The sequence below is a fragment of the Denticeps clupeoides genome, chromosome 4 (genome assembly GCF_900700375.1).
Source record: "Denticeps clupeoides chromosome 4, fDenClu1.1, whole genome shotgun sequence".
Lineage (NCBI taxonomy): Eukaryota > Metazoa > Chordata > Actinopteri > Clupeiformes > Denticipitidae > Denticeps > Denticeps clupeoides.
In genome coordinates this window covers 4,293,286-4,306,634 of record NC_041710.1, presented here as the reverse complement: position 1 = coordinate 4,306,634, position 13,349 = coordinate 4,293,286, and the positions used below count along the sequence as shown (strand labels likewise).

General features: G+C 44.4%; 1 protein-coding gene across 3 annotated transcripts in view; it reads left to right on the top strand.

The window, feature by feature from the left end:
- dnah3 (dynein axonemal heavy chain 3) overlaps positions 1-10,875 on the top strand; it is a 33,654-nt gene extending 22,779 nt beyond the window's left edge. For all 3 annotated transcript variants that reach the window (XM_028975976.1, XM_028975975.1, XM_028975977.1), the window contains 14 exons: positions 901-1,066; positions 1,268-1,484; positions 4,216-4,398; positions 4,860-5,058; positions 5,265-7,406; positions 7,505-7,727; positions 7,824-8,068; positions 8,248-8,364; positions 8,466-8,623; positions 8,748-8,915; positions 9,048-9,190; positions 10,012-10,216; positions 10,315-10,452; positions 10,522-10,875. In XM_028975976.1, the coding sequence (XP_028831809.1) occupies positions 901-1,066; positions 1,268-1,484; positions 4,216-4,398; positions 4,860-5,058; positions 5,265-7,406; positions 7,505-7,727; positions 7,824-8,068; positions 8,248-8,364; positions 8,466-8,623; positions 8,748-8,915; positions 9,048-9,190; positions 10,012-10,216; positions 10,315-10,452; positions 10,522-10,875 (4,658 nt within the window). The remainder of the gene's footprint in view (positions 1-900; positions 1,067-1,267; positions 1,485-4,215; positions 4,399-4,859; positions 5,059-5,264; positions 7,407-7,504; positions 7,728-7,823; positions 8,069-8,247; positions 8,365-8,465; positions 8,624-8,747; positions 8,916-9,047; positions 9,191-10,011; positions 10,217-10,314; positions 10,453-10,521) is intronic.
- Positions 10,876-13,349: the final 2,474 nt, after the last annotated feature.

Genomic DNA, 13,349 nt, shown 5'->3' with positions numbered 1-13,349 from the left:
GAACCCCCACTCTCGCGAGAGCACATTGCCGGCTACGGGGATAAAAGTACAGCTCCTATTGTCTATCGTTACATTTAGTTGCCCAACATTACGAGCAAACTCCCTCCCTGACAATGCCCAGAACGTTTACATGCAGCCACAGATTGTGATGGTGTGCAGCCAACAGGTTCACCTGTGTGATTTATTATCGTATTTGGTTATAAAACCTTCACACAGGCAACTAACAAGCAAATGGCCGTTTCACAGCTCAACCACGTCCAGCTTCATCAGGCACGTCAAAACGCAAATAGATAGATCATGTAGAGGATGGGCAACATGTAGATTAGAGCTTTATTGTTCCCCTCCCAAAGTTACCATTTTATATGATTAATATTTCTTATTTTACCTGTAAGTATCGGTGTCCCCTACTTAAATCATAAGATTAATCAGTGGACCTTGTAGATTAAAACTTCAGCTGAAGTGAAAGTGAAGTGATTGTCATTGAGATACACAGCACAGCACACGAAATATGTCCTCTGCATTTAACCCATCACTCTTTGTGAGCAGTGGATAAGGGAGTCTGCCAAATGCCGTAAATGTAAATGTAAATGTAAGCCATGACAGGCGCCCGGGGAGCAGTGTGTTGGGACGGTGCTTTGCTCAGTGGCACCTCAGTGGCACCTTGGTGGATCGGGATTTAAACCATCAACCTTCTGATTAAGGGGCTGCTTCCTTAACCGCTAGGCCACCACTGCCAGGGGGGCTGTATTATACAAACATAAAGAATTAGAGTTTTTGGTTTTAGTTAATGAAATTGGAGACTTAATTGTAGTTCAAACATTTGATCAATCCTTTATATGAATAGCATGGTAATTGCTTTACTGTAAATCAGATTGACTCGTCTATGGTGATTTCCCCCAGTGATGAGTCCAATCGGTGATGCGTTCCGGAACCGCTTGCGGATGTTCCCTTCACTTGTAAACTGCTGCACCATTGACTGGTTCCAGGCATGGCCCACGGATGCATTAGAAATGGTGGCCAAGAAGTTCTTGCAAGATGTGGAGCTGGAAGACAGCATCAGGCTTGCGTAAATAACCTTTGAACTGCAATTCATCCTTGAATTCAATGCACATAGTGATACACACACAAATATTGATCTTGCCGATATTTCATATAATTGATATATAAAAATACAAAATACATTATTTGAGATTGATGATTACCTGTAATGTACAAATTGTAGTGCTTACATTCTCTCCTAATCATTGCTCTCCAATTGTTTTCTCAGAGTGGTGGAGATGTGTAAGACATTTCAGGAGAGTGCGCATGAACTGAGTCAGGAGTACTATACACAACTGCGCAGGTACAACTACGTGACACCCACGTCATACCTAGAGCTTATTCTCACCTTCAAAACGCTGCTTCACTCACATCGGAGTCAAGTCGACATGTTCAAGAACAGATACCTGGTGGGCCTGGAGAAACTGGAGTTCGCTGCCTCTCAGGTGAGCAGACACGGCCAAAACAGAACAGACTCTTAAAGTTAATCAAACAAACATTCATGTATACAACGCAACCATATATCCAGAATCTGATACAGTACTGTGCAAATTTCAGTGAAAAAAATCTGTAATTTCAGAAAAAAGTTTTTATCGATGCCTAGTAGGTAACATACTTGCCTAAACCACAAGACCAGAAAGTCACAGGTTCAAACCCCACCTACTACCATTGTGTCCCTGAGAAAGACACTTAACCCTGAGTGTCTCTGTAACTGTAACTACTGATTGTAAGTTGCTCTTGATAAGGGCATCTGATAAATGCCATAAACTTTTTAGTAAAAAGCATAGTTTCTGATAGGTACACTTGGACAAAGGAGGCTTTTAAAGCAGGGTGAGGTTTCAAGATGTGCTGTGCAAGCTCTTTTTACAACACAATAAAACAAGCAATACTGAGAATTGTACATGCAGTGGTCAGACAGAGACACTGGACAAAACAGATCAAGCTGATTTTCTTTAGATATTGGAGGATCCGGTAGCGCAATCAGCTCAGACCTGACAGAAAACAGTTGGACCAACATTCACCCATCTCTTATTGGAAAAGAAAAGCCATGCCACCATCATGGAAACAAGGCCCAGCAACTCAACTTTGCTATACAAACAGAGGAACTGGAGTGCAGAAAAATGGCAGCAGGACTGATGAGACAAAATTTGGCTCTGGCAGAAAGCCATTTGGGGTTACATTTCTACAAAAAGTCAATGCTGGGAAATACAGGTGGATACTTATCTATCAGGTAGACATATGATTGGCACCAAATGTATTCTGTAGTGGGACAAAGTTCAAGTTCAAGTAACCTTTATTGTCATCTCTTCTATATATTGTGCAGATATACAGAGACGAGAAGACGTGGCTCCAGTTTACACAGTGCAACATAAAAGTAGACAACAAAAATACAGAAAACACATGCGTCACATGAAATACAATATATAAATAAATAGGATACAGAATATACATTTTAGCTAAAAATTAAGTGTTAAAAAGTGACCAGTGATATATACATGTTTAGACTGTGCAAATAAACAACAGTAGTGATAGTACAGTTATTGGTTTCAGTGCAACAAGAAGAGGTAGTCCGTATAGCAGTGTGTGCATATTTGCAGCAATGAGGTATAAAGTGCAGAGGTGCAACAGAGTTAGTCCACAGTGCGAGTGTGTGTGGGCGGAAGTATGAGTGCAGGTAGTGTGTTCAGGAGCCTGATGGTTTGTGGGAAGAAGCTATCACGCATCCTGGAGGATCGAGACCTGATGCTGCGGTAGCGTCTGCCGGATGGGAGGAGTGTAAAAAGTCCATGTGATGGATGTGAGGGGTCAAGCACGATGCAGGAGGCTCTTCTGATGCAGCGCTTATAGAAGATGTCCTGCAGTGGCGGAAGAGACGCTCCGATGATGTTACCAGCTGCTTTGATGATCCTTTGAAGCTGCCTGATATCGGCAACAGTACTGTTACTGAACCAGGCGGAGATGCAGCTGGTCAGGACACTCTCTATGGTGCCCCTGTAAAACACGGTGAGGGTGGGAGGGGGCAGGTTGGCTCGCTTCAGCCGTCTCAGAAAGTGGAGACACTGCTGGGCCTTTTTGGTAATGGAGGTGATGTTGGTGGTCCAAGTGAGATTGTGGATATCGCGTCCTCGTTGACCTGTTTGTGCGATAAGCAAACTGCAGAGGGTCCAGTGAGTGAGGGAGGTTGCTTTTCACCTGTGCCATGACAAGTCTCTCAAAGCACTTCATGGTGATGGGGGTCAGAGCGATGGGCCGGCAGTCATTCAGGCAGGAAACTGAAGATTTCTTCGGCACTGGGATGATGGTGGTGGACTTGAAGCACGCCAAGACCCCAAACATAGTTGAAATATCATTAACAACAATGAAAAAGTGAAAAGAACTGTAAAAAGATCAAGGAGTCCTGGAAATGGCGGTGATGCTGTCTTGTAGGCAAAGTGTGTACGCATCAAATACTGATTTCTTTTCTGTTTCTGTTAACAACCTATTAACACTTTAACACTTAAGCATTTTTCACACTTGCCTAAAACATTCACTCTAAATGTATTATTTATAGTATGACTGATGATGGTGAGCTTTTGTGTAGCTTGACATTACACAAGGTGTGACGCCAATGCAGCCCTGGACTGGCCAGGTGCTGCCAGTCTCACACAAAGGGGTTCTTATCACCCCCAGCTGATGCTCGTTTGGCATGGGTAATAAGAACCCTTTATAGGTTGCTTTCCCCCTCAATCCCTTGTTCTGCTTAGGGGCAGTGGTTGGACTAGTGGGTAAGGACATGGACCCGTAATCAGAAGGTTGCCAGTTCGAGTGGCACTGAGGTGCCACTGAGCAAAGCACGGTCCCCACATGCTGCTCCCCAGGCACCTTTCACAGCTGCCCACTGCTCACCATGGGTGATGGGTTGAAAGCAGAGGGCACATTTTGTTGTGTGCACCATGTGCTGTTCTGTATTTCACAATGACAATTACTTCACTTTCACTATTGATGTTACGCTGTTATTTGTATATTTTTTGGCCATTGTGCTGTTTTCTTTTGTGTTGTTAAAAAAAACTTTCCTTTTTCACGTCAAGTGTTTGCGCCTCATCCTTCTCACCCTATGGCATGACACAAGGCTAAACAGCCAGTTGCAAAGGAACCTGTGTGGGTGTTGAGAGGGAGTTTGTTTGCTGTGGTCTGCAGGTTGCTGAGATGCAGCAGGAACTGACTGCTCTGCAGCCCAGACTGGTCCAAACCTCTGCTGAGACTGACCTAATGATGGCAAAGGTAAAGACAGAGACAGTGGAGGCGGATGCAAAGAAAAAACTTGTGGCTGTAGACGAACAAATGGCTAATAAGGCAGAAGAGGAGGCCAGAGCTATTAAGGTATGCACACACCACAGTAGCCTTGTCAATATATTTTCTGCTCGTAACATATAAAATATACAGACATTACCAACTGAGATCAAAGTTTTGGGTCTCATCAGCAACAATGCTGAGCCTGTATACAGAGGACACAACCTGATTCTAAATGTCTAGAAGACTAAAAAGATGAAGAATCCTGCCTGCTCACTCCATACTCCTCACTGTAAGCTGAACAATACCTTCAGTACGGCTCCAAACAACAGTACACAATTTAAAGATCGCTAACATTTAGAGTGCTGGTCTTTGCTGGTCACATTCTGGTTCTGCACAGCAATGGATCGTGAAGATGGCAGAGATGTTTATCTAACCTATCTCGCAACCATCAATCAGAAAGGTCCACAGCAATTGAATTGTATCTGCTAGACACGGCCTCTCATCAACAGACATTGTGCTGTTTTAACTCTTGTCAATGTTTTTTTTAGAATGAATGTGAGAGTGATTTGGCGGAGGCTTTGCCAGCCCTTGCAGATGCCCAGGGATCACTGGACACGCTGAAGCCAACAGATATCACCGTGGTGAAATCCATGCAGAACCCCCCAGCAGCAGTCAAGCTGGTCATGGAGGCCATCTGTGTCATGAAGGGCATCAAGCCAGAGAGGAAACCAGACCCTAGTGGTTCAGGTCAGGGATCAAGTGTGAACAAAAGAAAGAGTCATCACTCTCAGATGCCATTTGATCTTGGTTTTTATATGTAATGTACAGTACAATTACACTATGCCTCTGTTGAGTATATTTATAGATAATTATACAAATGCGTAATTCAACTAATTAATAAAATATTATATTTTTTCCATACATGATAGAGAGAATATATGCTTGTGTCACAGGTAAGATGGTTGAAGACTATTGGGGTCCCTCCAAGAAGCTCCTGGGAGACATGCATTTCCTAGAAAGTCTGAAGACCTTTGATAAGGATAACATCCATCCAGCTAACATCAAGAGGATCCGAGAGAAGTTCATTGACCATCCAGACTTCCAGCCAGCTCTCATAAAGAATGTTTCATCTGCATGTGAGGGTCTCTGCAAGTGGATACAAGCAATGGAGAAATACGAAAATGTGTCCAAAGTTGTAGCGCCAAAGAAAAAACGTCTCAGCGAAGCAGAGGAGTGTCTTGAAGTACAGATGAAGACACTGTCAATCAAACGTGCTGAGCTGCAAGAGGTCGAAGACCGACTTCAGTCCCTGAATGATGACTTAGATGCCATGAACAACAAGAAGAAAGAGCTTGAAGACAAACTCAAGCTATGCTCACAGAAGCTTGTCAGAGCAGAGAAGTTAATTGGTGGGCTAGGCGGAGAGAAGGATCGTTGGACTGAGGCAGCTCATGCCCTGGGCATCAAGTACACGAATCTGACTGGTGATGTCCTCCTCTCCTCGGCTTCTGTGTCCTACCTTGGTGCATTTACAGTCGACTATCGTTTGAAGTGCCAACAAGCCTGGCATCAGCTATGTCAACAAAAAAAGGTGCCATGCTCTGAGGACTTCACCCTTAGCAACACTCTTGGCAACCAGGTGCTGATAAGGACATGGCAGATTGCTGGATTACCCGTGGACCAGTTCTCCACTGATAATGGCATCATTGCGTCAAACTCACGACGCTGGCCTCTGATGATTGATCCTCAGGGTCAGGCTAATAAATGGATAAAGAACATGGAGAAGGCAAACAAGTTGGCTGTCATAAAGTTCTCTGACACAAGTTACATTAGGACACTTGAAAATGCTATCCAGTTTGGGACACCTGTTCTTCTGGAAAATGTTGGGGAAGAACTAGAGCCCATCATCGAGCCAATTCTCTTGAAGCAAACATTTCATCAGCAGGGAGTTGAGTACATTAAGTTGGGGGAGAACATCATTGAATATTCCAAAGACTTTCGATTCTATATGACAACAGGACTTAGAAACCCTCATTATCTGCCTGAGGTTGCGGTTAAGGTGTGTATGATCAATTTCATGATTACACCACTTGGGTTAGAGGACCAGTTGCTTGGTATTGTTGCAGCCAAGGAAAAACCTGATCTGGAAGAGAAGAAGAATCAGATGATCTTGGAGAGTGCCAACAATGAAAAACAGCTTAAGGACATTGAGGACAAGATCCTGAAGGTGCTTTCGTCATCTGAAGGAAATATTTTGGAGGATGAGACAGCAATTAAGGTCCTCTCATCCTCCAAGGTTCTTTCTGAGGAGATCTTAGAAAAGCAGAAGGTTGGGAGTATTACTGAGCAAGAAATCGACGAAACACGTCTCGGCTATCGTCCTGTGGCAGAACACTCCTCCGTTCTATTCTTTTGCGTGTCAGAACTGGCCAACATTGAACCAATGTATCAGTACTCTCTCACCTGGTTCATTCACCTATACCTGCAGTCAATAATTCAGAGCTTTCACAGCAATGACCTGTCCACACGCATTGAGAACATCATTTGCCACTTTACAAAGAGCATCTACAACAATATATGCCGCTCCCTCTTTGAGAAGGACAAGCTGCTTTTCTCATTTCTTTTAACTGTAGGCATCCTTCAGGGCAAAGGTCAGGTTGATGATCTTGTCTGGCGCTTTCTCCTCACTGGGGGAATTGCCCTTGAGACCCCACATCCAAACCCTGCCCCAGAGTGGCTTTCAGAGAAGTCGTGGTCTGAACTTGTTAGAGCATCCAAATTGCCCCATCTTAATGGCCTATGTGAGCATGTACAGGACAATGTACACAAATGGAAGCAGATCTATGACTCCTCCCGACCTCATGAAGAGCAGCTCCCAGACCACTGGTACACTCTGGATGGGATGGACCGTATGGTGGTGCTGCGGTGCTTCCGACCTGATAAGCTGGTTCCAGCCATTCAGGACTTTATTGTGAAGCACATGGGTCAATTTTACATAGAACCACCGACCTTTGACCTTCTGGGTAGCTACGGGGACTCCAACTGCTGTTCCCCACTGATCTTTGTGTTGTCCCCAGGGTCTGATCCTACTGCAGGTGATCAGGTGCACATTTGCCAGAAAACAGGTCAAAACAAATAACAGCATAAAAATACTCATATTTTCAGTCCTTGCATGTGTTTGTATGACTTGCAGTCCTGCTGAAGTTTGCAGATGACCTTGGCATGGGAGATAAGACCAAGACCATTTCCCTGGGTCAAGGCCAGGGCCTGATCGCAGAACGCATGATTGAGGATGCCCTAGTGGAAGGTGGGTGGGTGGTGCTGCAGAACTGCCACCTTGCTACCAGCTGGATGCCCACCCTTGAGAAGATATGTGAAGATGTCATTACTCCAGAGAAAACACACCCTGACTTCAGGTGCGAGATTGACTGGAATGTCACTGCACAGCTTCAGATTTAACTCAACATCAGGTGGTATCTGAGCAGCTTCTTTCCATTTTATGACTTGTTCAGGTTATGGCTCACCAGCTACCCATGTGAAAAATTCCCTGTGAGCATTCTGCAGAACGGAGTGAAGATGACCAACGAGCCACCCAAAGGTCTGCGAGCCAACCTGCTGCGTTCCTACCTCAACGACCCCATCTCCGACCCAGCCTTCTTCTGCACTTCCCGCCAGCAAATAGTGTGGCAGAAACTGCTGTTTGGCATCTGCTTCTTCCATGCACTGGTGCAAGAGCGACGCAACTATGGAGCACTAGGTTAGACCTCCAACTAATTCTGACTAGCTCAATCGAACTAATTTGTACCCTACAATGGCATTGATGCAATGTTCATCATGTCTCCCTTGACAGCCCTGACCCTGGTCTGACAGGTGCACATGCATACGATATACCAAAAGTGTCCTTTAACTATGTCCTTTCTTCGTGCATTTGTGTAGGCTGGAACATCCCATACGAATTTAATGAGACAGATTTGAGGATCAGCGTCCGGCAAATTCACATGTTTCTGGAGGAGTATGAGGAGGTTCCACTGGAGGCGCTCACCTACCTCACTGGTTAGATCTCAAATGGTGCCCCACAGATGCCACAAAACCTTTAAGGAAACATAGCTAATTGCTGAGACTGCAGTGGAATTGTGCTTATGTACCTTCCGCAGGGGAGTGTAATTATGGGGGCAGAGTTACTGATGATAAGGACAGACGGCTCCTGCTGTCTCTCCTGTCCAACTTCTACAACAAAGAGCTGCTAGAGCGGGAGTGTTACAGAATGTCGGAGGGAGACCTGTACTATATCCCTCCTCATGGACCTTACCAGGTACATGCACACACACACAAACCTGTATTGCATCCCACATACGGTCCAGACCAGATACACACTGCAGGTGAATGCATTGCCTGTCCAATTTATTGATCAATGTCCCACAACTTTTGTCCAACAGAGTTACACTGACTACATCAAAAGTCTACCAATCGGTGCCGATCCGGGAGTTTTTGGTCTCCATAGTAATGCTGACATCACCAAGGACAGGCAGGAGACCAGTCAGCTGCTGGATGGGGTGCTTCTGACATTACCCAGACAGACAGGGGCTGGAGGCAAGTCTCCTCAGGTGGGGAAATGCATTCCATCCTGTTCTTTTCCACCTCCTTAATAATGAGAAGATTTATGATTCTGAGACATCCTTTTTATTTTTACTTCTGTACCATATTGTGCATTCTGTATTTTCTGTGTTTGTGATCAGGAGACTGTGGACGAATTGGCACAAGATATTGTGAGTAAGCTGCCGGCTGTCTTTGACGTGGAACAGGTGGTGCTAAAGTATCCAGTGCTGTACGAAGAATCCATGAACACAGTACTGAGACAAGAGATAATACGTTTCAACAGGTCCTGGACGTAACACGCACACACACACATTCACTGTACAGACACTCACGCTGAGCTGCAGAGCCCCAGTGGATGATGGGTAAATAATCACCTGCTGCTCGACCCAGCCGAATAAATCCCTCATCGCTAAACACGGCGCAGTGGTGCCAACACATATACGCACACACAGACACTCTGCTATGAATAAAACAAAGAATGGCTCCTGTCTCCCTCCTCACCTCAGGGCCTGTCTCTATCACACTTTCTCTCTCTTTCTCTCTCTCACACATACACACACGTTCAAACTTATTTTACTGGTGCTATCCACCAGTAAGGCTGGTGCATCAACACTATACAGTGGGTTGCAAAAGTATTCGGCCCCCTTGACCTTTTCCACATTTTTGTCACATTACAGCCACAAGCATGAATCTATTTCATTGGAATTCCATGTGAACGACCAATACAAAGTGGTGAACACCTGAGAAGTGGATCGAAAATCATACATGATTCCAAACATTTTTTACAAATAAATTACTGAAACGTGGGGTGTGCGTATTTATTCAACCCCCTGAGTCAATACTTTGTAGAACCACTTTTTGCTGCAATTACAGCTGCCAGTCTTTTAGGGTATGTGTCTACCAGCTTTGCACATCTAGAGACTGAATTTCTTCCCCATTCTTCTTTGCAAAACAGCTCCATGATTTGAATGTTAAAAATTGTATTTGTTGATCTCAAACCATTGATCTGTTTAATGCATTATGTTAATTAGCTTTGGTATTTTCCATTGTAGTATTTTCCATTCTATGAGTACTGGGTGGTGACTTGTTTGTATTTTTGATCAGGCTGACGGAGGTGGTTCGCGATACTCTGGTGAATATTCGGAAGGCCCTGAAGGGGCAGGTGGTGATGTCATTAGACCTGGAGGGTGTGTTCAACAGCATGCTGGTCGGGCGTGTCCCAGCTGTTTGGGCCACGCGCTCCTACCCCTCCCTCAAACCGCTAGGCAGCTACGTCACCGACCTGCTCCAGAGGCTGCAGTTCCTGCAGGTGACGAGCCACCACTTTAAGCAGCACTTAAAAAGTCCAATCAAAAGCTTTGTGTTCTTTGCTGCATTCTAATGCTGTTCCTTTCGTGTCCACTGAAGGATTGGATTGATAATGGTCCCCCGAGTGTGTTCTGGATCTCTGGGTTCTACTTTACTCAGTCCTTCCTCACTGGAGTCTTACAGAACTTTGCCCGCAAATACACCATCCCCATTGACTACATCGGCTTTGAGTTTGAGGTGAGGAGAAAGAGGATTAAAAAAGAAGTTATGTTGCCTGTGAAGTTATGTTGCCTGTGTTTGACCAAGGTAACCAATCGGGAGAGGCACTTTGCAGAGAAGCCAGCCGACGGCGCCTACATCCGAGGGCTGTTTATGGAGGGGGCGCGCTGGGACCACGAGCAAGCACTCGTAGGCGAGTCGCTGCCCAAGATTCTCTTCGACACCCTGCCTGTCCTCTGGCTCAAACCGGGACAGAGTTCCACATTCTGCCATGAGAACATGTACGCGTGCCCTGTCTACAAGACCAGCGCCCGACGCGGAACCTTGTCCACCACCGGTCACTCCACCAACTACGTCCTTTCCATCGAGCTGCCGTCAGACCAGCCGCAGCAGCACTGGATCAACCGAGGCGTGGCATGTCTGTGCCAGCTGGACGACTGAACGCGCATTTCAGAGGCAACAAATAACATTGGTTGTTAATTATATAACCCAAAGAAATATATTATACATTTCTTATGTTTATGATGACTTTCCAATTTAATCAGTCAGTGTAAAACAACTATAACAGACGGAGAAAATAGTTAGCTCCCTGACACGAGTTGCACAATTCAATATTTCGATACAGAAAAGAAAATGTGAAATGAATTCCACGACAGGATACATTTGGTTTAACTTTGCAGATATATCACGACTCAAGCTGCGTTTAAGAGTTCAAACATTCAGTTGATCTCAGTCCCAAATTGGTCAGAACAGTATATCGTCAACATTTCCTTTCCTTTCCTCAGATTTGAGGTTTAAAATGCAGTAGGGAAATCTACCAGCCAGATGATATTAGAGCTGTCACTGGGCTTAAACATAAAATGTGTGCAGAATAAATGCAAGGCAGTCACTTTTATGCATGGTTTGTGCCGAAATGCATCAAAAATTTCCAACAACCTTGCAGTCACGTTGCATCAAATGTATTTCCAAGAGGAGGAATGTGTGTGTTTTTTCCCTCAATACCAGTTACTACCAAAGGGTGGCAATAAACCACAATAATTAAAGGTGCAGGCCTTTTACAGTATAGATAGATAGATAGATAGATAGATAGATAGATAGATAGATAGATAGATAGATAGATAGATAGATAGATAGATAGATAGATAGATAGATAGATAGATAGATAGATAGTTATGTAAACAATTTAATAATTTTTAAAAACTGAGCTAAAAAGTAAAATGTAAGTGAAGTTTTCATTTCAATTTGAATAACACCATAAACATGATTCATAATATGAAGGATCACTCAATGAATTGTCCATGGAGTGCAATTTAGCAACAGCTGTTGAGTGAGTTTAACAGACTGTGATTAAGATTAATGACTGCAAAGGGAACACAATATTACCTCATCAGTCTCTGGCACATGTCCTCAGTCATCCGCCAGACCTGAATTATCTCTTTCTGCTGCATTGCAGACGGGACCTGCTTGTTTTATTTAGTTTGATCGTATGCATTTCTCTTAAAGAATTTGTGACCTTCACATGAGGCAAGAACACCGGCAAGAAAGCAGCCAAGCAGTCGGCATACAGTGTAAAATGTCAGTAGTCTGTTCAGTTACTAATGCAGGGTGCAAGGAGTGAATTATTTTCCATGCCGTGTCCTTATAGGCATCTCCCACCTGTGATCGTCTTGTCATGTATGAAGTGCTCAGAGAAACTGATGTGTCTGTAGGCTCATGCATCTCTTCATCCACCCCCCAACCAAGTTATTCAATCTGAAACAAAATCGACAGCCTTTCACCGCATTAAAAAATGAATAATCATAGTATTACAGTAATGGTAAATGTGTAGTTTTTCCTCACATCTCATCCACTCTGGCTTGTGGGTTCATGATATAATACAGTTTTTCAAGGATACTGATATTCTGAAGTGTAGGTCATTCCAAGGCCATCCATTTAAAACACAGGATCTTGCTAAACGTCACTGGTGCTCTCGTTCGCTGCAAAAGGGAGTTGTTCTCTTCGAATTTTGAGAGCGCGCTGTTTGAGTCACGTCCTTGATAGTCAAGAGGCCTTCACTCAAAATCTTTTCAGACCGAGACTAAAAATGCTGCAGACTTTAAATGAAACTTGAGGCTTTATATGAATGAATTCCTGATTTATATTTTTTTATTAAAGCTGTAGAAATTTGAATTGTTCTTTTCATAGTCACATCGACAGTTGACCGTGGCGACTTTGCCTTTCTTTGCCTTTGCCAGCCACCTGTTGCCTTTCCCTGTGACTTGGGTGGTGGAATGAAGAGCCCAGCTACAACTAGGTTCACCTCATCACTGCTGACTTTACAGCTCTCTGGAGACCAAAGCTGTTCCCAATCCAGGAGGTGAAGGTTCTGAGTCAGGACACACTGTACAGTTTCCAGAAGTTTCTCTGCCTTGGCCAGGAGCTACTCACCTTCTGCAGTCACTCACCTTCCTTGAGGCTGTAGGACCACCGCTATTCCTGCAAAACTCCACCACCAACTCTTTGGTTGGAGGCAGTTCTCCTGAAACAATGAGGTCAGGTTCTCCACCTACTCCATGGTGAAGATGAGATGAGGCAAACAGGTGGGTAGCAACAACAATGCCACACAATTCCCATGCTCCTTATATGGGACTGAGGGTGGCCAATCAGGGCTGTCCTCCTGAAGGCCAAGCTCCTGCTATATAGATAGATCCCTAGATGAATTGATCATTTGTGGTACAAGACGGAGCTGATCTCAACCTTTTGGGTCTCCATTTGGACACTCTGCTTAACACTAAGCAGTTTCTTGGCCAGTTCCATCCCTATTCTTTGCTGCTCTGCCATGCAGTTCTCAACCTGTCTGTTATTCTTGTCCTTTTGGGGGTGAATCCTGGCCACGATGGATCATTAGATCGCACTCATTCGAACATTTCTTTTAC